Consider the following 26,002-nt stretch of genomic DNA (forward strand, 5'->3'; position numbering starts at 1 on the left):
TGTTCACTGTCGTCCCTCCTTATATACACAAGTACGTACACAGACATGACATGTTCACTGTCGTCCCTCCTTATATACACAAGTACGTACACAGACATGACATGTTCACTGTCGTCCCTCCTTATATACACAAGTACGTACACAGACATGACATGTTCAATGACATGTTGTGTTATGGATTGTGATCCCAGAGGATGGGATGTTTGCTTTTTTGTTTTTTGAACAAATTTTGAAAAAAGGGAACAATTATATTTTAAATTTACATTGTAAATAATACTATTGTATATCTATTTATATTTAATCTGCTTAAACTAATATTTTATATTTGTTTTTTAAATTGTATTCTTAATAATTATTCAATCAAGCTATTGATCAAGCTTTTATGATGTCAATCTTAAAGCTCTGTCTACACTATCAAACTACCAACAAAATGTGATGTGCCCATATATAGACACAATGATGTCATTATCACTACCATATTTGGGCATATCACTACCATATTTGGGCATATCACTACCATAGTTGGGCACATCACACCTTTTTTTTCAAACTAGTTTGATAGTATAGACAGAGCTTAATATTGAAGCATATTTATTTGTGTTTCTATATATATTACTATTGTAGCTTTTGATGTGTTTATTCTGTATATTTGATGTTTTAAAGACAAATTTACCCATTTACATGTTATATATTTGGTCCACTACCAAATTATAGATACCAAACTAGATGAAGATACTTCTTTGATATTTGAGGACAGTATTTAATAGTTTAATATAAAAGTAAAATTTTAAAATGTGTATTAACAATTTGTTAGTGTATATCTAAAAACATGGTTATAGGAATTATACTAGGAATACTTTTTTAATATGTTCTTAAATCATTTATTAATCATGCAGATTGAAAACATTTTATAAATCTAAAAGAAAATTAATTGGTTGATGGAAATACTTAATGTTATGTTTTATTTTTGCATTTTCAGGTTTAACTAAATCATCAACTCCTAAATCCAAACCAGCTAAATCAGGTATGTTTACTATATTTTCATATGGTTTTGTTAAGGTTAACAGTTTTATTTGTTTTTTTATTAAACTTTGTTTAATGAGGGTGACTCAAAACTGTTGAGGCTGACATGCATGATGCCCTCAACACTTCACTAATGATGACTCGTTAAAAATTATTTTATTTAGAACCAAGTTACAAAGGTCCAATTATAATGGAAAAGCCAAAATCACAAAAATTTAAGGAAGGCGAACGAGTAAAATTAATATGCAAACTTGCCGATCCCGCAACGTCTTGTGAGTTGATCAAGTTGTTTATTTTTCATTCTTTTCATTTTACTTCTTTTTTTTTATCCCAACAGCTTAAGTACATTATGTTGAGGTCCAGGTAAGTAATACACTTACTTAGGCTTCAATTTAGTCTGCAGTGTGTACTATGACTAAATACACATTATCATGTTTAATGTAATCATTTACATATTAAAATAACAAATCATGTAATTTCTTTTCTTTAAAGATTTGAGATATTGACACATAATGTTGTGCGCACTGATGATGATTATTATTATTTTTACAGTATTATTGTTATAGCATTCTTTAAGCATAGCTTGTTTCACCATTAATATTTGGAGTTATTCTATAAGGTTGTGTTCACATTATATATCGTCATTAGATAAAAATGTACTAATTATAATTATTATATTATAATTCATTTGTATTCATTTACAGTTGAATGGCTCAAAGATAATGTTGTAGTTGAACACAATGAGCCTATCATCCTAACATCAGAGGGCGCTGTTTATGGTCTTGAGATTCCTGTAACCTTAGCAACTGATGCTGGTAACTACTCCATCAAAGCAAAGAACAAGTTTGGAGAATGCCAAGCTAAGTTCTCACTTCAAAAACAGGATTCCAGTTAAGTCTGGTAGCAATATCTTAAATTTATATAAATATTTAATTTAATTTATTAGTTAGGTTCAGCAAAATTAATGAATTTTTCACTGAAGATTGTGTAAAATGCGTTGAATGCGGCCATGATGCCGGTGTATTTTGCTACAGTGTATAGGCTGCCTATTAAAGGCAGTAGTGTATTGAATTTTAATAACTAACATATTCAATGGAATGTTTTTAATTATATAAGAATTACATATATACAATATCTTCATATTTAATCAACTACACAGCTTTCCATAAGTAATCCTTGTGTATAGGCCAGAACAACATTTACAATTATGCAAATGCAAAGTATATGCAAATTACATGCAGTGAATCAATCAAAATTGATATTCTAATGGTCCATACTTTACTAAATATATATTTTTATCTATGTATTAATATTAATTTATGATATATATAGTATATAACATATAAATAGGAGATTACTAGATTGTCTAGTGCTCTATACCATTGCTAGATATAATCAAAGAAATATAAAATTTGTGTCTTAGCTTTGTTACCATGGAAATAAAGTACCATGGAGTAACCAAGTTCTATTATTAGATTAGTACCTATAATTAAAAACTTAAATGTTGATAATGTGTGTTTAGTATACAGTGTGTATAAAGATGCTACACATTAATGTAGTATTTAAAATATGATGATGTCACAAATATTAACGACCTTTCATTTTCATGCGTGACCTAGTAAAACAGTCTCAACATCTGCATATACTAGTTGGGTCATGAATATCTGGATACTGAGCTAATTATATTGGACACACATTACCAGTGACGTGATGGCTATGAGTGGTCACTGGCTAAACCCAGGGCCCCAGAGCTTATGGGAGCTAAAAACACCCGAGACCTCCAACATTGGAGGGCTATTTAGGGTTCCTAAATCAGGGTACTCGCGCCTCTGCGTTACGCCCCTGCACATTACCCTTTTAAGTGATTAAGAAAAAGGATGTTTTTTAGGTAACCATGTCAAACTTGCTTTACTGCAGTTACTGCAGTAGAGCAAGTTATTGTTGCAATTAGCAACACACATACAAATTTTAGTAGATAATTTGACATGGTCCCTTATGCTCTGTCTACACTATCAAACTTTATGTGACAAAAAAATGTGATGTGCCCATATATAGTAGTGATGTGCACACATATGGTAGTGCTATGACATCATCATGTCCATATATGGGAACATCACAATTTCATAGAATTTTATAGTGTAGACACTAAGACATCTTATGAATACAATATCACAGCATTTTAAATACACACTCAATATAGAGTACTCATTATTGCTCCTTACATTGATATTATGCCAATATGTTTGTTATAGACAATGTAGTATAGATTAATATTGGTTGCAGAAGAAACTAAAAGCAAACTTTAAAGCATTGTTTTTTGTTTTTTTTACTAGTTTAATTGTAAAAAGTTTATATTTTTCATATTGTAAGCAGTTTATATCGAAAAATAAAAGGTCGAAATTTGTTCAAATTCGAAAAATAGCCAAATTTCGACTTTTTAAGTGTTTGATATTATACAAATAATGAATGTTTATATTTATATGGATTTTATAAACACAACTACTTTAGTGTTAATTATGTCAACAAACGACCAAACAATCCTAGGCCTAGCAAGGGTAGGAAACCCATTCAAGTGCACAACAATGGTGTTAATTGCACATCAAGCTGTGTAATGTTGTTGTTTTAAACATAAAATAATTTGGTACTGCCCTACGAATAATTGTCAATAATTATTTTATTCAATACTCACTTAAACTTGTTTAGTTATTATTAGAGTATTAATTTTATTGCTGGAATAGAGATGTGAACACCGTAATGATATTATTATTGAATATTCTCCCTCTTAAATTAATACTTAAAACTAAAGTAAAAATACAAGAAACATGAAAAACAATTTTCAAAAATTTCCCTGTACTACAGTACAGAGATTTTTTCAAAAAGGTCGAAAATTGGCCATTTTTTAAAAAAAATCCCTGTACTATAGTAAAGGGAAATTTTCGAAAAATGGCCGATTTTTTACCCTTTTATTTTTTGACATAAATGGTTACTATTGCATAATAAACATGCGCAGAGACGAATAATGGGTTCTGCGCATGAAAATTGTGCTATAGTAACCAGTTTTATCTAAAAATAAAAAGGTCGAAAATTGGCCATTTTTTAAAAAAAATCCCTGTACTTTAGTAAAGGGAAATTTTCGAAAAATGGCCGATTTTTTACCCTTTTATTTTTTGACATAAATGGTTACTATTGCATAATAAACATGCGCAGAGACGAATAATGGGTTCTGCGCATGAAAATTGTGCTATAGTAACCAGTTTTATCTAAAAATAAAAAGGTCGAAAATTGGCCATTTTTAAAAAAAAATCCCTGTACTATAGTACAGGGAAATTTTTGAAAAATGGCCGATTTTTTACCCTTTTATTTTTTGACATAAATGGTTACTATTGCATAATAAACATGCGCAGAGACGAATAATGGGTTCTGCGCATGTTAATTGTGCTATAGTAACCATGCAGTTTTATCGAAAAATAAAAAGGTTGAAAATTGGCCATTTTTTTTGAAAAAATCCCTGTACTATAGTACAGGGAAATTTTTGAAAAATGGCCGATTTTTTACCCTTTTATTTTTTGACATAAATGGTTACTATTGCATAATAAACATGCGCAGAGTCGACTAATGGGTTTTGCGCATGTTAATTGTGCTATAGTAACCAGTTTTATTGAAAAATAAAAAGGTCGAAAATTTGCAATTTTTTTGAAAAAATCCCTGTACTATAGTACAGGGAAATTTTCGAAAAATTGCCGATTTTCAACTCTTTTATTTTTTGACATAAATGGTTACTATAGCATAATAAACATGCGCAGAGTTGACTAATGGGTTCTGCGCATGTTAATTGTGCTATAGTAACCAGTTTTATCGAAAAATAAAAAGGTCGAAAATTGGCAATTTTTTTGAAAAAATCCCTGTACTATAGTACAGGGAAATTTTTGAAAAATGGCAGATTTTTTACCCTTTTATTTTTTGACATAAATGGTTACTATTGCATAATAAACATGCGCAGAGACGAATAATGGGTTCTGCGCATGAAAATTGTGCTATAGTAACCAGTTTTGACATAAATGGTTACTATAGCATAATAAACATGCGCAGAGTCGACTAATGGGTTTTGCGCATGTTAATTGTGCTATAGTAACTAGTTTTATCAAAAAATAAAAAGGTCGAGAATTGGCCATTTCCCTGTACTATAGTACAGGGAAATTTTCGAAAAATGGCCGATTTTCAACCCTTTTATTTTTTGACATAAATGGTAGCATAACCAGTTTTGACATAAATGGTTACTATAGCATAATAAACATGCGCAGAGTCGACTAATGGGTTCGGCTATAGTAACCATTTATGTCAAAACTGGTTACTTTTGACATAAATGGTTACTATAGCATAATAAACATGCACAGAGTCGAATAATGTGTTGTGCGCATGTCAATTATGCTATAGTAATATAGTTATTCGAAATTCCCTTTAGTAAAGTAGTATTAATGGCCAATTTCAACCCTTTGCAGGATGGCCTGCGGTGCATGTTACCTCTATTATTTGTCGACATAACTGGTTACTATGAGTACAAGATACATGCCCATATATAGCAATATCAAAGCATAATCATTTTATTTTGCATAGAAGTCGATATTTTGATTACAGAGGTACTGTAAGATTTTACTGACAACCTTTTATTTGTATTTAAATCTTTCAATATATTCACTTTATTTTTAAGTTGTAACTATAACCTATACTGAATCTTAAAAAAAGTAAACAATTGATTTCTATAGAAAAATAGTTGAAAACGTGTGGTTTAATCAAATTAAATATTCTATAATTTTGCTGTAGAATCTAGTTACTATAAATCATAAACATACATTTATTTTAAAATATTACACAACTTACAAAACGTATATACATATAATTTACAAACAAATATGAGATGTACCTACTGTATTAGACTTGCTTTAAGTTTGTTTTATGTTTGTCCACCAGGCAATCAGTGTATCGACTTTTTTCTGGAAATACGAGCTCATGTATTATATGTATGAAACGGCATATATGCCAAAATATTTATATTTTTACTAACTTCGGTCTAGAACCCAGACCAATACTGTATATACTAGGGAACTTATTGTTGGACATACAGGATAGTTTTCTATTCAAAGAGCCGAGTGGCCAACCCCTATTCTATTCAAAGAGCCGACCTCTACTCAAGACACACGTATAAGGGCCCTAAGGGGACACTTTGTTGTTATGTATAAAGGCCCTAAGCGGACAATTTGTTATACATATAAAAGGCCCTAAGGGGACACTTTGTTGTTATGTATAAAGGCCCTAAGGGGACACTTTGTTAGTACGTATAAGGGCCCCAAGGGGACACTTTGTTAGTACGTATAAGGGCCCTAAGGGGACACTTTGTTGTTATGTATAAAGGCCCTAAGCGGACAATTTGTTATACATATAAAAGGCCCTAAGGGGACACTTTGTTAGTACGTATAAGGGCCCTAAGGAGACACTTGGTTACTGATGATGGTGTCTCCATAATTTGGCAGTGAACGTGTTACTGAATATGTATGAAATAAATAAAAAATACAATGAATGAAAAAGTACTGTAATTTATATTCTAAAAGGAATGCGTACATTTGGAATTCTTGAGGATTTGGTAGCATAATGTTCATTTATATAATAACAAATACAACAGTACCCTTAGTAACATTATTGCAAAATTATGCTGCAAACTAATGTATTTCTACTGAATTAATATCCACCTTCATCTATTACTGTTATAGTGATACTGTAGTTTTCTTCTCCATAAAGAAAATTTCGAAAAGATTCCAAATATTTCTCATTTATTGAATTGTAAAAATATTGGCGAATACACTCCGAGCCGTAGCTAGAGGTTTGAGGGTTTAAACAAACCCTCCTTTTTCTGAAGTGCCCTTTTAAAACTAGAGATCAGATTAGGTCTAAACTAGATTAGCCTAATGACAATTTTCGTGAAAAACTCCCTGGCTACAGGCTTGGCTTTCTACTCTTTTCATGGTCGTAACTACCCTGAGGCAGACGAAGTGCTCGACTCAACTGTAATTCTTAATTTTCACTACAAAAAAAACCTAATTCGCAGCACAGATCAATATATTATCACTTACTGTATATACAAATGACTATATTATTATATTCTTACAGTAAATAGCATTCTCACTCCTGAGGATGATTGAAGTGTATTGATCGAAACGTCGAAAAACTTGATATCAACAGTTCTATACAGTATATACGTGCTGTACCGAAAACTTGATATCAACAGTTCTATACAGTATGTACGTGCTGTACCGAAAACTTGATATCAACAGTTCTATACAGTATGTACGTGCTGTACTGAAAACTTGATATCAACAGTTCTATACAGTATGTACGTGCTGTACCGAAAACTTGATATCAACAGTTCTATACAGTATGTACGTGCTGTACCGAAAACTTGATATCAACAGTTCTATACAGTATGTACGTGCTGTACTGAAAACTTGATATCAACAGTTCTATACAGTATGTACGTGCTGTACTGAAAACTTGATATCAACAGTTCTATACAGTATGTACGTGCTGTACCGAAAACTTGACATCAACAGTTCTATACAGTATATACGTGCTGTACCGAAAACTTGATATCAACAGTTCTATACAGTATATACGTGCTGTACTGAAAACTTGATATCAACAGTTCTATACAGTATATACGTGCTGTACCGAAAACTTGATATCAACAGTTCTATACAGTATATACGTGCTGTACCGAAAACTTGATATCAACAGTTCTATACAGTATATACGTGCTGTACTAAAAACTTGATATCAACAGTTCTATACAGTATGTACGTGCTGTACCGAAAACTTGATATCAACAGTTCTATACATATCAACAAAGTTCTTACAGTATTGATAACAATTAGGTGATGGTATGCAAGTACAAATAATATTCGAGATACCTTATATCAAGGTGAAGTTTTTGATTTACTTATATTAGAGTGAATTTAGAGTTGTGCATGACTTAAGTTAAGATGGATTATGGAAAATTCAAGAAATATATTAATGATGTGTTTTCAACTAATAACAAGAATCAAATATTTCAGTGTACAATTATTGTAATTTAATAAAATGAAAATTAAGTTAAGACTGCAATAATTGGAAAGTGTCTACAATGTACACTATATAAAAAACTCTCATAAAATATATAAACTGTATTTATTGTTAATAAGAATTAAATATTTCAGTATACAATTATCATAATAGATATAACGAAATCATCATCACACTATATCTTCACTCTCTCCTTAATACTTTTATTTTTTACATCAACTGCACTACATCTCTTGCACTATTTGGATAATTGAATATACCCATAAAATGGAATACATAAAAAACACTCACAACTTATATCTCTTTAGAACACCTTCCTGAAATGAATTCTGAAAACTTCATAACTTTGCATTGTGTGCGAGATCCCTGCGGCCTGTTGACTGTATATTCTGTCCAGAATCAAAGAGTCACATGTAACTGAATACATCTGTCAAAGCCAGCATCACTATGTCCAGACACTATAAGTAGTGCTTCCTTGTACTAGCAATTGGCACCAAGTAAAGGTGCTCTTTCATCATCTAATACAGTAACTACTTGCGATGGCGTGTTTGGTGCTGGTCGTCGTCTATTGAGGGAAAAACATGAATCAATAATTGTGGAAAATACATGGTTGCACAAGTTTGGTTAAAATCATTAAAAGTATATAGGTAATATACAGAAACAAGATATTTTGTGTTAGCTCAAGGGTATTTGGTATGAGGAGTGGTAACTCTATAAAAAAATTTCAATTTCTACTCAGAAAAATCAGAAGATGACCACTATAGCTTGGTTCCCACTTCTTGGACACAAGTACGTAAGTGTGCCGCAAATAATTTGACCAATCATGATATCATGGATCATCAGAACTGTCACTTAAGATTGGTCTACTCACTTGCAATATATTTACGTATTTTCCAAGCTTATAAAGAAACAAAATAAATTTCTTAACACTTACCCTTTAAAAAATCTAAATTCCCATAGACTGAATGTCAGAAAGAGGACACACAATGCCATATTTATGCCTCCAAATATCGTCGCTGCCCATTTAAATGTAAGATTATCAACCAGAAACCCTCCTAGAACTGGTCCTATAAATGTTCTAGAAAGATAAAAAAATGACTATAGTGGGTCAGTAGCTTTGGAAATATTTTGAAATAGACAATCAAGAAGCTATCAATATTCTAAACTATATTTGGATTGTAAACTATGGCAAGCCTCAGCTGTCATGAATCCGATTATATATATTATTAGATGTCCTCATTTTCACTGTTTTAATCTCTGTCTACACTATCAAACTTGAAATGTGTTGTGCCAATATATGGACATGATGATGTCATATCACTACCATGTTTGGGTACACGTCCACACTTTTTTAGTTTGATAGTGCAGACAGAGCTTAATAGTTGAATGTATTATATTATTTTACAGCTTGATAGTGCAGACAGAGCTTAATAGTTGAATGTATTATATTATTTTATGTTTTAATTATTGTATTATATCAGTTAATTTCAGCATTATAGAAAACTGAAAATACATGTTTCTGTGAAAGATTAATTATGGAAGAAGTGTAACTTAAATCCACTTACCCAATTGAAAATACACTGTTAAACTGTCCTGAGATTATACTGTATGTTGTCATATCGTCTGCTAGTCCATACCACCTAAAAAGTAAAAATTAACATTTAATACAAAGCCTGTATTAGTATAAATTAGATGATATTTGTAAGGATTTTAAACCAACTTACTTAGCAGAAACGAGCATGTCCTGATAAGCTGGGGTCAACCCACATCCAATAGAAAGTCCTAGGCAACCAAGACCGATACATATTACCCACAATTCCCTATAAAAAAACCATTTACATTTAATTAATTCATTCACAAGAAAAAATTTAAATTAATTATAAGAACACAAAGCATAATATTTAATAAGCCATAGAAAATACACATATTTTTTACAAATTAATAATTTAAATAAAAGTATATAAATGACATTATGATGCAATCTCATCTTAGAATACTATTCCATCTGGAGACCACCTTAGACTTATTGTTGACTAATATATTTCACTTTATTATGTCTATATGCCAAGCCATGTATGCATTTTCATTTTGTTTCAAGTCATTTAAATTGAAAGTTATACAAAAAACCCCAAAATGGTATACTGTACTTACGTTGGTAAATGAAGTAGAGGAGAAGGTCCAATCAATAGGTAAGAAACACATGCACAAAAGAAGCCAGAAACAATCATAGGTCTGGTTGCATTCTGTAACAAAATAAACATCACATATTGCAACTTTATTCATATTTATCTAGACAACGTGTGCTGGTTCATTAAACGAATGTTTCCAGCACTAGAATTTCAACCCAGGATCTGGGATCAGAGAACATACCAGAAGTAGAAAAGTTGTAAATTAAACATTTTTCGAGCATTATCTTGTCAAATGAGATTGAGGAAAACTAACTGAGTGTGATTGTGACTGTGGTGTATACTGTAAAGTATACACTTTAAACATTAGGCCTACATCCAGATTTATTTTACACTTAACTTTTATTTATCTAATTTATACATAATCTGTTATGTTGTAAAACAATAAACTCTATGTAAATATAATATATATATAAACAAATCAGGCAAAGAACATTAATTCTAAACCGCCCGGTGATATACTGAAATTTAATGAATTAATTTGAAACGATAAAGATGATGAAATCTGTGAGAATGAGAAAAAGTCGCCCCAACCGAGACTCGAACTCGGACCGCCTGCTTGATATGCAGATGTCCTAGCCATTAGACCACTGGGGCTTTCATGGTATTGTTCAAACTCGATTGGATAGCGACTCTTTAACCTATATATAATATATATAATATACAAACATTGGTATTCATATTCATACATACATTTTTGTCCGCTAACCATCCCCAGAACGGACTTGAGATTGCGTACATTCCACCAATCAAAAGAAACATGGCTCCTACTTGGGTAGGATTTAGTGAACTGTTGACATCTTTCAGATGATTAGATAAAGTAGGATCTAGAAAGCCTAGAGCCAAGGCTCCAGCAAATGCTGTCACTGAAGTGCACCAAATTGCTGGAATCTTCCACAGTGTTTTGAATGAGCCTAATTCTGTCTTTTTACCTAAAAGTTAATAACATTTTCGTAGTTGTAAATGTAATATTTGTTATTCCAAATCTTATGATCAGATTTATAATTATAGTGCTACCAACAGCATAAATTATTGAATTTTTATTTTATTTATAGAGCCTAACCAAATAACCTGTCGACTCTTCCATCAACAGACTCTCACTTTCCCAAAAAAGATTTTCTTGAAATCTGAGAGGGTCCAGAAAAGGATTTTCTGGAAAACACTTTAGGCCAGCTAGAGGATGTCCAGTATGGTACAGGTAATATTCAGGGACCATCTTTAAACATTAAAAATGCCAGTCAGGGACTCTCTTCAAAATTGCAAAGAGTAAACAAAATTCTTAAATTCAAAAATCTCAAGTAGCATGGATTACAGTTTAAACAAGAACTAACACAAAAGGTTTAGAAGGGTGTGGAGGAGAAGACTAAGATACTACTGATGCAGCTGGGTATTGAATTTATATAAAATATAAGGAGCTACATGCTCCTTTTGTATTTACTCTTTTTATGCAACAAATTGCTGCTTATATAATTTTGTCATTTTAGTGCTTTGTTATTAAGAAAATTCAAAAACATTTTACTCTCTGTCAAAATTTTTTTTTTTTTCTAAAAAAAAGATGGTTTGCATTTTCTTAAAAGTAAAATTTTTAACCCATGCCCTTGTGCCTTTTTCAAATTGTTATATTGTTTTGTAACAGAGAGGGTTTCTACTTATAAGCTGTGCTTCAGAGATTCCATTCTTTTGTTTTGTACTATGATTATTTATGATTTTGTGAATGGAAAAAAGAAAAAAAGAAAAGACTGGTAGACTTACCCTTATCATCATTTGGTAACAGAAATACATTGATAACAATGATAGTCATGACTGCTAAGCCAATCACCAAGAACGGCAAACTGTAACCACCGACCTAAAGTAACATGAAATATATTTTAAATTTTCACAGAATTTAACAATATTTGTAAAGGTTGTCATGGCAAATAAAGACTAGTAAAGTAAGTTTGGACACCTTCCTAAGGAAATAAAAAATAAATAAATTTCTTGATGTTTCGGTTGTTTTGGCTACAAAACATTACTTATTTAATGATGTAATTTAAAACTTAAAAGTTGATTTTTAAAGGTAATCATAAAAGAATGAAATGAGTTTGTTACCTGATCCAGGACTCCTCCTATTAGAGGGCCTATCATGTACCCCATTCCTGAGAACACCTCCAGAATACCCTGAAAAAAAAACAACCAACATCATTCTTTATCACAAAAAAACAAAAAAACCCACTACTACTGTGTAACTCACAAATAATGGCTTGATTTGAATCGTAAAAGGACTAGGATATAATTATATTGTGTGTCACAGCAGAATATTACTACTGTCTCATACTAATAAAACATGTCTAAACCCACACAATTTATAATTTATTTATATTCTATCCCCAAAAGGATAGGAATATTGTATACCAGCCAGCCAAGTGTGCAAAATTAAAATAAATAAATACAGGGCCGGCTATAGCCAGCATGAAACAGACGAGAGGTGCTCGCATTGTCTGAAAATTTTAATTTTTACTACCCACACTAATTCCACAGCAGATATTGTCATATTTTATATTAATAATTGTATTTAAAGCATCTTTGCATGTATTTTATGATCATTAGAATTCCTTTATGCTATAAAGGATATATGTGTCATAATGACATGCATTTTATGCTTTACAAACAAACTAATAAATTAGTTACAAGAGGCAATTTCACTAAAATGTGTTAATGTTCACATTAAACACAAGGTTTCACAAATAAGAGTAAACACTTAACTTAAGTATTACCAGATTATTATTGCAACAGGTCTTGTTTGATTTGTGTATTAATTTTATTTTATAAATTGTTGCTTACAAAGCACTTTTATGAAGGTGCTTCACAATAGATTGATATTGTTCTGATTATTGCTTCCTTTTGAAGTTGACCATGGGATAAGTCTGTGCTTAAGTTCAATACTTAATTATGAATTAAGAATTTCAGTGAAAATTAAATCCTTGAAACCAGGATGTACAAAGTCCTTGTAAGATTAGAAAAATGTTGTCAAAGAAGACAAAGAAATATGAGCAAGATGAGAATTTAAGCAAAAACTTACAATTAGAGTTTGCGATAAAATTGAAGTAAAAACTTACAATAGTTTGCGATAAAATTTAAGAAAAAAAAAACTTACAATAGTTTGAGATAAAATTGAAGTAAAAACTTACAATAGTTTGAGCAACATTGTTTGGGAATGTGTTGGCGATAATTGCCATGAGGGCGGTGACTGCTGCGGCTGTACCCGCTGCTCCTACAGCTCTGATTGCGAAGCTAAACATTATGAACTGCATTCCACTATCCATCCTGTTTACAAACCTACACAAATAGTAACAAAGTGTTGTGGGACAATTTGATCTGATAATCTAATGGTTAAAAGCGCTATATACATTTTGAAAACATTAACATCAACATTTATTAAAGTGTTTAAATAAATTTGTTTCTTGCTTTCGACTTCTTTAGTATTAAAATTTAAGAATTTCCCTCTTTTTTTTAAACAACATGGTAATCAAACTATATTTAGATCTTACCCAAACAATATATTTGCACCAGCACACACAAATTCACCTGATATGAACATGAATTTGGCTCCAACTTTTGGCATCTATAACAAATATATTGAAAACATATAATGAAAAATATCAGGCGTCAGACTCTGGAGGTTGTGGGTTCGAGTCCCACCCAAGAATTTTGTTTAAAGTGTTCTCAATATGTACTTAAACATAAAATACAATTATGTGGGGAGTGGGGCAAACATCTGACATCTATCTGTTTAAAAATAAATATTTAAAAAATGTTGTTATGCTTACATTTTAAGATATCCTGCATTATCTACAGTACTTAAATCTATTGTGTACTATTGACACATGTTCTGTTTCATGGAACAAAAGACAGGACAGGTGTCACATTATTCAAATAATTTAAAATAAAAACAGACTTACAATTTTTCCACAAATTGGTGAAACAATGAACATGACAAAGGAGAATGAACCAAAAATGAAGCCAGTTACTGTTGACCCTACACCTTTATCGTCAGCCTGAAAATAACAACAAAATGGATTATTTGAAGACATGGTTTTCCTGGTTGAAAACTTTTAGCATTAGAATTTTCAAATTTGCTGGAATTATATGTTTTTTCGTGAGCAAAAATGGAATACGTCAATACTGTTTTCCACATGAATAACATTTATTATAAGATTATGTAAGGTTTTTATGGTTGATTATCATTTTTCAGCGGTTCCAATATTTTACTAAAATTTTAGCATTAGAATTTTCAAATTTGCAGGAATTATATATGTTATTATTATGAGCAAAAATTGAATGTGTGAGCAAAAATTGAATTTGTGTTTAAAATTAATAACAAATTAATTAGATTATGTAACTTACTTCTTGTGGGTATATAGGAGCGATGATTGAATAAGAACAACAATCAAAGAAGTTAGCCAAGGACAGGCTTATAAAAGTTAAAATCTGACGTCTTGTAAATTTCGGTGAAGCCTCCTTTTTCTCTTCCTGATCTTCCTCCTTAGTTGCTTGGATCTGAACTGATCCATTTGTACCAACGCCTTCTTTACTGTCTGCCATCGTCTGTTCCACAATTTCTTCTTTATTTTCTGGTGAAGTCATCCTGTGAAGTGAATGTAACAATCTATGCCATTGAATTGTTATTAATAATTTTGAATGCTATAGACACAGTCCCAGGCCGAGGGTACTATATAAAATTTGTTGAAAATTAGGCGAGCCAGTGGGACTCATCGGATTACTGTATGATAGATTGTACACATTTTGGAATAACTGATTTTTTCATTTATCAATTGACTTGCAGAAAAACTATACACTATATTACACTACAGTACTATTTATTTGCAGCCCTAAAGTAAGCTTATTGGAGTCGAAAGTGCAGTAGGTACCACAGTCAGTGACCACTATCCACATTCTTTACCCGCCATCCGGTGGCCGAATTGTCATAAACCGGCCTATATTCCCATAGCCACTAAACACTTGCCTACTAGGGTAGGCTGGCTGCTCTGTTGCATAATCAAATTAATCAACCAGCCAGCCTAGCATTCATAAAGTACAACCTACGCTACACGAATAATATGGACTTACCTGATAAATTGTATTAATTAATTACAGCAGATGAGATGCCTTCTATATACTGGTATTACACTCAGCGTAAATTAAGCATGTACTAAGAAATTGTTGTATTTGTACTACACTGTGTCATTGCACAACATCATGCCATAGTTGAGTGCACTTACTTTGACTATGATGTCATTGAGATACCAAATAGCCAATCACAATAGAGTATTTTATCAATGTAGAAATTTATCTCCATTGATGAGATCCAGCCTCTGATATCATGGAGCAGCTCCATGCTGATATCCACATCATTGTCATTAATTTGCCTTTGGACTATTGTATAGTAAATACCTGTATAAGCTAATATGCTGTATAAATGTGTATTTTGATGAAATTACCACACACAAGCACATCTTTGTGAAACGGTTTTACCAATTATTTTAATATAATCTAAAATCATGGCCGATTGTCAGCACAATCAATTTTTATTATTGGTTTTTTGACAGATTGACAAGTCCATCCAGGACAGGAGGGAAAACAAATAGGTTAGTTAGGGCATATTTACTTTCACACCCATAAATAAATAAAAAGAATGATTGAATTAATTTTTTTGCCTTGCCTCAGCTAGGTGAGTGTATACACATTTTTATTACTGCAAGGGGCCACAAGAACACATGCTTTCTGATTCTACACTGCATCATCCATTAAAATCTTACAGTAGTTCAACATCTACAAACTCTTATATTTTCATCACCTACAGTATAGTATGGTGGACGTCCTGTGTTGGTTGTTTACTATTGTAAAACTGTCTAAACTATGGTAGTGATATGCTCAAATATGGTGGTGATATGTCATCATCATGTCCATATATCGGCACATCACATTTTTTTTGTCACAACTTGTCCTTTGTATCAAATACCATCAAAATCAATATTTCTGATGAAATTATTAATTATCACTGAATGTTTATGTTGCTTTACTTATTTGTTCTTTACTCCATGTTTGATTACAAGAATGAAAATATAATAAAGAGTGCAAACTAAAAGTAGAAAAGTTGAGGTTTTATTCAGACACAAAATAAAGTTACATTTTAATGAGCTGAGGTCAATCAACATTGAGCTGAGGTCAATCACCATCACCATGTGAAATGTGTATTTAAAACAGACATGTCTAAAACACTTTAGTTTATTAAACATTCACTTTATTCACAATAAATAACATCATTGCCTAATCACAAATCTATCGTAAATGAAAAATTACATCTAGGTTTATTAAGTGCAGACTTCATTTTGGGTCAGCGATACTCAGTAAACATTCTTACATACATGTACTGTAATTATATGTAGACATACATGTACTGTATGTGGTGTTAGTACTCCAAGTAATTTATCTCCATTCTAATTTCAGATTCTCTGCTACAAAAGCAAAAATGTCTGCATATTCTTGAATCTAAAATACAAAATAAACCAAAATATTACTATTAATGACATGGCCACTAATGTTAATTATTTAGATATGTTAGGATGCGATTGATACTAGATACATTCTGAGCTCACTAATAATCACACCTATTTACAGTCTCAACTTGCTACCATTTTATAGCATGCTGTGGTACCAGTACCCCTGTCTAAGTACATGGCCAATAATACTAGATAAATTCTGAGTTCACTAATAATCACACATTAAGAAATCTGGATATGTTTAGCAATAATAATTTTCGTACATTTCTTAACATAAATAGCTTACTGTATTTATGTATTTTATGTGTGATGTTTGTCTGTGTTCTTCCTGTAAGTAATGAACCTTTGTTCACTGTTGGATGGGGAAATAAATAAATATTTTCCATAGAAATACTCACAACTTTAGCTGTAGGCTTGCCCGCACCATGACCAGCCTCTGTGTCCACTTTGATCACAAGGGGGTTTGTTTGTGTCTTTACATCTCTCATTGTGTCTTGTAATGTTGCAATGAACTTTAATGAATGCAGTGGTACAACACGGTCATCATGGTCAGCTGTTAATAGTAATGTGTTTGGGTATTGTATACCATCTTCAGGTACATTAATGTTGTGTAGAGGTGAGTATCTGAAACATTACAAACATAACTTACTTACTTTTACTTGAAAATGTTTGAATACTGGTTATAAATACACAATAATACTATAATGCCAGTTAATATTCTATACCTTCTGGTACAGTAGAAAATATCCTACTAGAATAAATACCAAGTATCACTGTCATTGCATTGTGTTGCAATATATAGTTTATCAAATAATGTAACATGAAAAGTTTCATAGTAAAGTTACAGGCATCAAAATAAAATCTTTGTGTAATCTTGTGTAAATAAACACGTTTTTGTATTGATGTGTATTGTATTTGATGAATGAAAGATATTGATTGATTGATCATAATGTACTTACTTCCTAAGCCATTCAAACTCTTCTTTTTTATCTGAGCATCCAAAGTCTGTAGTCCATGCGTGTCCAATTGTGAATTTGTGAAACTTCAGCATGTCTAAAACTCTGAAAAAAAAATCAACAAAGTGTTTCATAAGATTGACTGGTTGAAATTGTAGCGACTTTTGTTCCATTGCACACTTATTTTCACATAGATTTCCTTTTGGTAATTCTTTTTATGCATATTTAGTTTATTTTCAAAACCTATTCTTTGAATGATATTTTTGTATACATAATGCTATTAAGAATTGAACACTACCTCATACTTATGTCATTATTTGTGACGTGACATGTAGTGACCCTTACAGTCATTAAAACAAAATAATGCTACCAGAGCACTATTTGTACCCTGGGGCTGTTACTTTATTGATTACTTACCCAACCTGACCTATAACGCAGCCAAACCAGCTAGGTTGTTGGTTGGCACAGGCTGCCACTAGCAACCCACCATTTGATCCTCCATTTATGGTTATCCTACAAAAAATAAATATGCATGCTTGATTATGTAAAATCTTTCATTCATTATTCTTTAGAAGCATGACACTCAACACAACTAGGTCATACCAGAGAAGAGTGAATTCCTCTTTTATTCTGGGTGTCTTATTATAAGGGAAGCTCTTTAATTGCATAGTATAGTCACTCATGTAAAACCAGACTTTATAAATTTGATTTTTATTCATTAAAATGAAGAAGAAAATTGTACTTTGCAGAGAGTTGATAAATAAATTTATACAAAAATGTAATCAAATCAATTCATCTAGAGCCTGCGTTGCACTATATAAGAATGAATACTCATTAAGTCAGAATACATACTTGTTAGCAGATGTGTATTTGGTATCTACAAGGTATTTAGCAGCATACTGGAAGTCATCAAAGCAATTCTGTTTGTTGCCTAGACTACCACCTTTGTGCCACATCTCTCCATATTCCCTAAATTCAAGACAAAATAGATTCATTTTATTTATCATTTATTCTTTATTTCATAAAAAAAAATATATAAAATAATGTCAATCACCCATGAACTGGCAAATGGTCAACTCAATAATGTCAATCACCCATGAACTGGCAAATGGTCAACTCAATAATGTCAATCACCCATGAACTTCAGACTGGCAAATGTTAAAAACTAAACTTTCGCCACACAAAAAGTAACATACTCTACGAGTTATTCATTTACTCACCCTCCACCACGGATATTTGGTACCGCAAGGATGCCACCAAATGATTTGATAAAGACAAGTCTAGACACGCTGAAGCTTGGAGTGATAGAGATGTTAAAGCCACCATACCCATACAGCCATACTGGATGTGATCTGTCCAACTCAATATCCTATTAAACAAAACAAATATTTTTGTAGTTGCATTTTTATATCTAAATCACTAAAGCTCTGTCTACACTATCAAACTAAAGTGGTTTGACAAAAAAAAGTGATGTGCCCAATTAGGGTAGTGATATGATTTCTATCTATCTATATATGGACACCCCACATTTGTTTGATAGTGTAGACCGCGATTAAGTAGTAGCAATATATTTTGATAGCACAAACTAGTAGGCTAGGCTTCATTCTAAGTTTATTATTTAGTAGCTAAATATTGACTAGGAAGCTTTAAAATTCAAGTAATTACCTTTTTGTGAACAATAAACATTGGAACTTTAGTTGAGTCTTTGCTCGAGTAAAACACCTGTGTTGTCTGGAATAATGTTGCATCAAAATCTTTAACTTTGATCTCTCTAAAGACTACCGGTTCAAGCGGGTCCTTTGTCAGGTCACAGTGGTAAATGATACCAGGAGTCAAGAATGACGTAAACAGATAAAAGATCTACAACAAAGAATAAATCATACGTAAAAATCATAATTGCCTGTATAGAGAGGACCACAAATAGTAAATTACCACACTAGTTTTGGTTCTTTATGGCGGAATTTGAATCTCTGCATCTTCAGACAAAACACTTCCATTCACTTGATAGTATTTGCAACTACCAGTTGTTATACTTAAAGCAAACAGAGAAACAGTGATAATGATGTGAGATGATTTACCTCAGTGTCTTTCTTTCTACCAGAGAAACCAGTAACAGATCCAGCATCTAGAGGAAACCTTAGTACAAGCTCACCAGTGTTCAACGCATGCAGTTGAAGTACACTCTGAAACAGAAATGAACAATATTTCTAGTTTAATATTCTTGACAGAGTTAAAAATGAATAATTTTAAAAAAATATTATAGGAAATGCCCTTGTGTGAACCATGCAATAGTTGACAGCATTTTTTATTTTATGTATAATTTTATCTCTTCCGAGTCAGAATATTTCTATACTCTCCCATCCTAATAAACTGAAATAAATTGAAATAAAAGTTTACTGGAGTAATATCACATATTTTTAAATCAGTGCAGTATTAGTTACCTTGACATCATGTAAATATCCTAAGACCATCTTGTCATTATAAACACAGCCAGCCCATTCTAGTACATCAACATCTGACTCTTTTATAAGATCTTTCCAGTTAGCCTAGTAAAATTATCATTATCAAATTAAATGTCAATATCAATCATAAAGGTGCCTCTATAAAAAATTTAGGGAAAAAGGGAGGGGGGGTGGGTGGGTTTGGATACATGGATTGCAATAACAATGTATTTATCTCTCTCAAAATTAGATTAAATTTGAGTACACAGTAATAATAATAATAATATTTATTCGGTCACTAATGAAAAATAACCAGGAGTGAGAATAGGCTAAAGCGTAAACAGATTCTGTACTCATCCCATACTTATGTAATAAAGATAGTATTTATATAATAATTTGTAAAATGCAAATAAAGCACCAACCTTTTCTGGATTTTGTAAATCGATGTTTAACAGCTTGTAACGAGGGGCATTTAAGTTTGTCTTAAAAGTGAAAATACTTCCAACATTTGTTATGTATTCATACTCAGCCTCAAAGTTGTCTATCAGCTTAACCCATGGTAACTTTTCTAAAAATAAAGAAATAAAATGAAAAATAAAGTACTGCAAATATCGTGAAATGAAGTGAAAAACATTAAAAACAAATTTTTTTGCTTATTTTTTTAATTTGTTACGCGCACTGAGGCTTTGCATATTGCGCTATATAAGCCCCATTTATATATTATTATTATTAAATATCAACCGTTAACAATTTGAAAGGTTTAGCATCTAAAAACTCAGGTATGTCAAACAATTATTCTACTTAAGTTACTGCAGTAATAACTACATTATTCTACTTAAGTTACTGCAGTAATAACTAAATTATTCTACTTAAGTTACTGCAGTAATAACTATATTATTCTACTTAAGTTACTGCAGTAATAACTAAATTATTCTACTTAAGTTACTGCAGTAATAACTACATTTTTTACTCCAATAAAATGTGATTTTAGCTTGTTTTAATGTAGAAGTTTATGAGGCAGTAACTGCAATAAACAGTATGAATGAATAACCAGAAATATCTGGCAGGTTAAATAGGTTAAAGAATAAAGAAGATGTAGTTACTGCAGTAACTGCAGTAGAATAGTTTTGACATGGTCCTTTATTTCTCATTGTACCTTTTATTTTATGATCAATTGTCTCAAGATGACAATAGTAAAGTCTGTTGACTGGATCACATCCTTCTGATATTGATAGGACAACATATTGGCCATCATCAGATACTTCTGCTCCTCTAAAAAAACAAACAAGCACCTATACTATTAGTTTACATAGAAGCTAGTGAGTAATAATTGAGTAAAAATTGAAGTTCAATGTGCCACTTGTTGTAATAAGGAGGTGAGGTTGCCTAGCAACAAAAGTCTGTAGATGGATAGAGAAGTCTGATTAGTTAGTTAGTTGAAGACTGATTAATTTTATTCAATATTCAATTAAAATAGGAAAATGTATAGAAAATGTGGATAACCCATGGGATCCAAGGTTAAAATAATTGATAAAATAGAAAGCCTGAATATTAACTACAATATCCAAATTTAATTATAGGTCAGGTCACAGTATTAGTAGTTTGGTTTGACAAATGCATATTACAACCTTACCCCATCCATTTAGCATGATCAGGAAATTCAGCACACAAAATATCGTCAGACTGCGGTGTACCCAACACGTGGTAGAAGAGTTTTTGAAAAACATTTGATGTCGTCTCAGTTCCATCTGACTTGCCTTCTTGTGAAGGGTAACACTGCAAAATAAAGTTGCCAAGCAACAGTACATTTGAATTATAGTTACAAATAAAAATACATTTTTTTAAACCCATAAATTATCAATATAGTAAAAAACAGACACTATAATGAATTCTTGATTTACAAAAATTTGACTTACATTATAGAAAAGTCCTTTACCATCATGTGTCCATGACATGCAGCTGAACTTGACACGCTCCAATACATCGGGAAGATCTTTGATTTCTGCTACTTTCATGAACTAATCCATAGAAGAAAAACAATCATCAATACAACACATCTAACAATGTGGGCCACTAATTCTGAATAGAATGTTTTGGCAATATAGTGCAACTGAAACTTATTGGAATTATTTTTATAAACTTCTCACGAATCAATCATTAGTGCATCACATACATTTATGAATCTCTGTAATTGATATGTGAATGTAGGACTATTGTATATGTTTCACTTCATTACATTATTAATTTGGTCTTTTTCAATATTTACATAAAAAAACTGAATTGAAGAGACCAGGGCCAAGTTTTGAGTTTGTATTGTTTTAAGAGGGTCAGCTGTAGCACTTCTGTTAGCACTACTCTTGTGAAGCAAAGTTGACTAGATAAATGTAGTATCACCACCTTAATAGTAACCCAATCTGATCCACTAGCACTTAGATCATATGCAAAGTACTCGCCATTACCTTAATAGTAACCCAATCAGATCCACTAGCACTTAGACCATATGCAAAGTATTCGCCATTACCTTAATAGTAACCAAATCTGATCCACTAGCACTTAGACCATATGCAAAGTACTCGCCATTACCTTAATAGTAACCCAATCAGATCCACTAGCACTTAGACCATATGCAAAGTACTTGCCATTACCTTAATAGTAACCCAATCAGATCCACTAGCACTAAGACCATATGCAAAGTACTCGCCATTACCTTAATAGTAACCCAATCTGATCCACTAGCACTAAGACCATATGCAAAGTACTTGCCATTACCTTAATAGTAACCCAATCAGATCCACTAGCACTTAGACCATATGCAAAGTACTCGCCATCTTCACTGAATGCATAGCCTCTTATTGCCACGGTTCCATCTTCTGACAATTTATTTGGATCCAGAAACACTTTGGCTTCAGCTGAGATCGACTCTTGAACGTACATTACGCTGAAAAATTTAATTAGTATCAGTAAATAGCATACTCACTTAAAACAACAAGAATGCTTACAGACATTTTTTCTGCAAATTACCCATTATTAATAATTTGTACTGTATTTTATTTTATTCATTTCAGACATATTTAAAACAACACATACATTTTGATTGTGCCAGGAGAGATAAAAGAGGTCAGAGGACCACTGTTACCATAAGGCTTGCCAGACCAACACTCAAAGAGGTCAGAGGACCACTGTTACCACAAGGCTTGCCAGACCAACACTCAAAGAGGTCAGAGGACCACTGTTACCATAAGGCTTGCCAAACCAACACTCAAAGCATAGGACAACTGTTACCATAAGGCTTGCCAGACCAACACTCAAAGCATAGGACCACTGTTACCATAAGGCTTGCCAGACCAACACTCAAAGCATAGGACCACTGTTACCATAAGGCTTGCCAAACCAACACTCAAAGCATAGGACAACTGTTACCATAAGGCTTGCCAGACCAACACTCAAAGCATAGGACCACTGTTACCATAAGGCTTGCCAGACCAACACTCAAAGCATAGGACCACTGTTACCATAAGGCTTGCCAGACCAACACTCAAAGAAGTCAGAGGACCACTGTTACCATAAGGCTTGCCAGACCAACACTCAAAGCATATGAGCACTGTTACCATAAGGCTTGCCAGACCAACACTCAAAGCATAGGAGCACTGTTACCATAATGCTTGCCAGACCAACACTCAAAGCATAGGAAAACTGTTACCATAAGGCTTGCCAGACCAACACTCAAAGCATAGGAGCACTGTTACCATAAGGCTTGCCAGACCAACACTCAAAGCATAGGAGCACTGTTACCATAAGGCTTGCCAGACCAACACTCAAAGCATAGGAGCACTGTTACCATAATGCTTGCCAGACCAACACTCAAAGCATAGGAAAACTGTTACCATAAGGCTTGCCAGACCAACACTCAAAGCATATGAGCACTGTTACCATAAGGCTTGCCAGACCAACACTCAAAGCATAGGAGCACTGTTACCATAATGCTTGCCAGACCAACACTCAAAGCATAGGAAAACTGTTACCATAAGGCTTGCCAGACCAACACTCAAAGCATAGGAGCACTGTTACCATAAGGCTTGCCAGACCAACACTCAAAGCATAGGAGCACTGTTACCATAAGGCTTGCCAGACCAACACTCAAAGCATAGGAGCACTGTTACCATAAGGCTTGCCAGACCAACACTCAAAGCATAGGACCATTGTTACCATAAGGCTTGCCAGACCAACACTCAAAGCATAGGAGCACTGTTACCATAAGGCTTGCCAGACCAACACTCAAAGAGGTCATAGGACCACTGTTACCATAAGGCTTGCCAGACCAACACTCAAAGAAGTCAGAGGACCACTGTTACCACAAGGCTTGCCAGACCAACACTCAAAGAGGTCATAGGACCACTGTTACCATAAGGCTTGCCAGACCAACACTCAAAGCATAGGAGCACTGTTACCATAATGCTTGCCAGACCAACACTCAAAGCATAGGACCACTGTTACCATAAGGCTTGCCAGACCAACACTCAAAGCATAGGAGCACTGTTACCATAAGGCTTGCCAGACCAACACTCAAAGCATAGGAGCACTGTTACCATAAGGCTTGCCAGACCAACACTCAAAGAGGTCATAGGACCACTGTTACCATAAGGCTTGCCAGACCAACACTTAAAGCATATTATACAAAACTATAAAGTATTATTTGTCAATAAAACAAAGATTTGCTAATTTTGTAAATGAGCTGAAATACATACCTCTGATTTTGAAGCCCAGTGTTCATAAAGTAGAAGTAACGAGAACCTCGTTTGAAGGGGCAGCTGTATTTAGCAAAGTCCCACACTTCGGTTAACCTATCGGAATAACATGAAAAACGTAAGAAATAATTTGATTAGATTTCAAGTTAATTTTTAACAAAATTTTATTTATTAAATATTATTTACTTTTTATTTCATACACAACTTCGCTGATACATCAACTACTGCATTTTGTCACTGTCTTCAACATAACATATCAATATTATCAAATTAAAATGCCCTTGTTATTATACCTTTCATTTAACTTCTTATGATATCGACACTTTTCTATATAAGGTGAAGTGACATCATTTTGAGCCTTAACAAAAGCCTTGGTCTCCTCAGCATCTGGATCTTCCATCCATTTATATGGATCGGCAATCTGAAATGAAAGATAAACCACAGTAACTTTTAATTTATATTGTAAAATTCAGTTCCACAAAGCACAAATAAACTTAAAGTAAGACCGTTCGGCGTTCAATTTTTGGGGGAATTTTTCTCTCTCTAACTTTCTTTTAAAAATATAATAAAAATTATTTTTTGGCTAGCCTATGCAGTCTTAAGGTAGCTCAGACTAGGTCCTACCCAGCTAGGTACTGTAACCTAGCCTCGATCCGCTAGCCCAGGCCTAGCAGCTGGCTAGTAGAGCTCTCGCCTCATTCATATCACTCAGTCAGTGAGTAGTGGAGCAGCAACAACAGTACAAACAAAGGCCTAGCCTCTCCCTAGCTGGACTCTGTATAGTAGGAACAGGTTTATTTGGTTTGAATTTCAATTATTTAAAATGTTTACCTTTGTACCATGGTATTCATCAATTGAAGACTCATCTTTTCGGGGTTGTGGGTATTTTAAACTCATTTCTTTATACTATACAGTACTTTAGTTACCGCTCAAAAATGGAGACAAAAACCAACACACATGGGGGATGACTTGAGAAAATAACACCTGAACTTTTCATTCAAC

General features: G+C 32.7%; 3 protein-coding genes across 10 annotated transcripts in view; 1 reads left to right on the forward strand and 2 right to left on the reverse strand.

Moving 5' to 3' along the window:
- LOC140040280 (twitchin-like) overlaps positions 1-3,994 on the forward strand; it is a 61,106-nt gene extending 57,112 nt beyond the window's left edge. For 3 of the 8 annotated variants that reach the window (XM_072086088.1, XM_072086122.1, XM_072086104.1), the window contains 3 exons: positions 980-1,024; positions 1,188-1,295; positions 1,728-3,994. In XM_072086088.1, coding sequence (XP_071942189.1) covers positions 980-1,024; positions 1,188-1,295; positions 1,728-1,918 — 344 coding nt within the window. In that variant the 3' untranslated portion in view covers positions 1,919-3,994. Of the gene's footprint in view, positions 1-979; positions 1,025-1,187; positions 1,296-1,360; positions 1,387-1,727 lie in introns of all 8 variants that reach the window. The other 5 variants (XM_072086095.1, XM_072086113.1, XM_072086140.1 and 2 more) reach the window with 2 other exon arrangements.
- A 1,815-nt stretch (positions 3,995-5,809) lies between these two features.
- LOC140040317 (MFS-type transporter SLC18B1-like) lies at positions 5,810-15,538 on the reverse strand. The gene is made up of 13 exons (XM_072086164.1): positions 15,426-15,538; positions 14,703-14,943; positions 14,258-14,353; positions 13,847-13,920; positions 13,487-13,634; positions 12,408-12,476; positions 12,072-12,165; positions 11,013-11,251; positions 10,285-10,376; positions 9,858-9,953; positions 9,699-9,773; positions 9,068-9,211; positions 5,810-8,698 (listed from the first exon to the last, which is right to left on the reverse strand). The coding sequence occupies exons 2-13, from the start codon at positions 14,940-14,942 to the stop codon at positions 8,614-8,616; spliced, it is 1,452 nt and encodes a 483-aa protein (XP_071942265.1). The 5' UTR covers position 14,943; positions 15,426-15,538; the 3' UTR covers positions 5,810-8,613.
- A 906-nt stretch (positions 15,539-16,444) lies between these two features.
- On the reverse strand, positions 16,445-25,965 carry LOC140050181 (prolyl endopeptidase-like). The gene is made up of 17 exons (XM_072095259.1): positions 25,832-25,965; positions 25,294-25,421; positions 25,001-25,096; positions 23,025-23,193; positions 22,172-22,273; positions 21,889-22,031; positions 21,412-21,527; positions 20,678-20,823; positions 20,256-20,360; positions 19,893-19,997; positions 19,480-19,674; positions 19,035-19,183; positions 18,667-18,783; positions 18,232-18,327; positions 17,818-17,919; positions 17,257-17,482; positions 16,445-16,847 (listed from the first exon to the last, which is right to left on the reverse strand). Exons 1-17 carry the CDS (start codon positions 25,895-25,897, stop codon positions 16,785-16,787), a joined length of 2,124 nt encoding a protein of 707 aa, XP_071951360.1. The 5' UTR covers positions 25,898-25,965; the 3' UTR covers positions 16,445-16,784.
- Between the last annotated feature and the right edge of the window lie 37 nt (positions 25,966-26,002).

Source organism: Antedon mediterranea, chromosome 1, assembly GCF_964355755.1.
Source record: "Antedon mediterranea chromosome 1, ecAntMedi1.1, whole genome shotgun sequence".
NCBI classification, from domain to species: Eukaryota; Metazoa; Echinodermata; class Crinoidea; order Comatulida; family Antedonidae; genus Antedon; species Antedon mediterranea.

What these genes read in the sequence shown, in the direction of transcription:
- LOC140040317 (XM_072086164.1), bottom strand. Translation starts at nt 14,942, where the DNA reads ATGACTTCACCAGAAAATAAAGAAGAAATTGTGGAACAGACGATGGCA. An exon ending in CTCCTATATACCCACAAGAA is followed by an intron (nt 14,354 to 14,702) that starts GTAAGTTACATA and finishes TGTTATTTTCAG; the next exon opens with GCTGACGATAAAGGTGTAGG. An exon ending in AACAGTGTATTTTCAATTGG is followed by an intron (nt 9,212 to 9,698) that starts GTAAGTGGATTT and finishes TTATCTTTCTAG; the next exon opens with AACATTTATAGGACCAGTTC.
- LOC140050181 (XM_072095259.1), bottom strand. Translation starts at nt 25,897, where the DNA reads ATGAGTTTAAAATACCCACAACCCCGAAAAGATGAGTCTTCAATTGAT. An exon ending in GATCATGCTAAATGGATGGG is followed by an intron (nt 21,528 to 21,888) that starts GTAAGGTTGTAA and finishes TTGTTTTTTTAG; the next exon opens with AGGAGCAGAAGTATCTGATG. An exon ending in GCAAGCCTACAGCTAAAGTT is followed by an intron (nt 16,848 to 17,256) that starts GTGAGTATTTCT and finishes TTTGTATTTTAG; the next exon opens with ATTCAAGAATATGCAGACAT.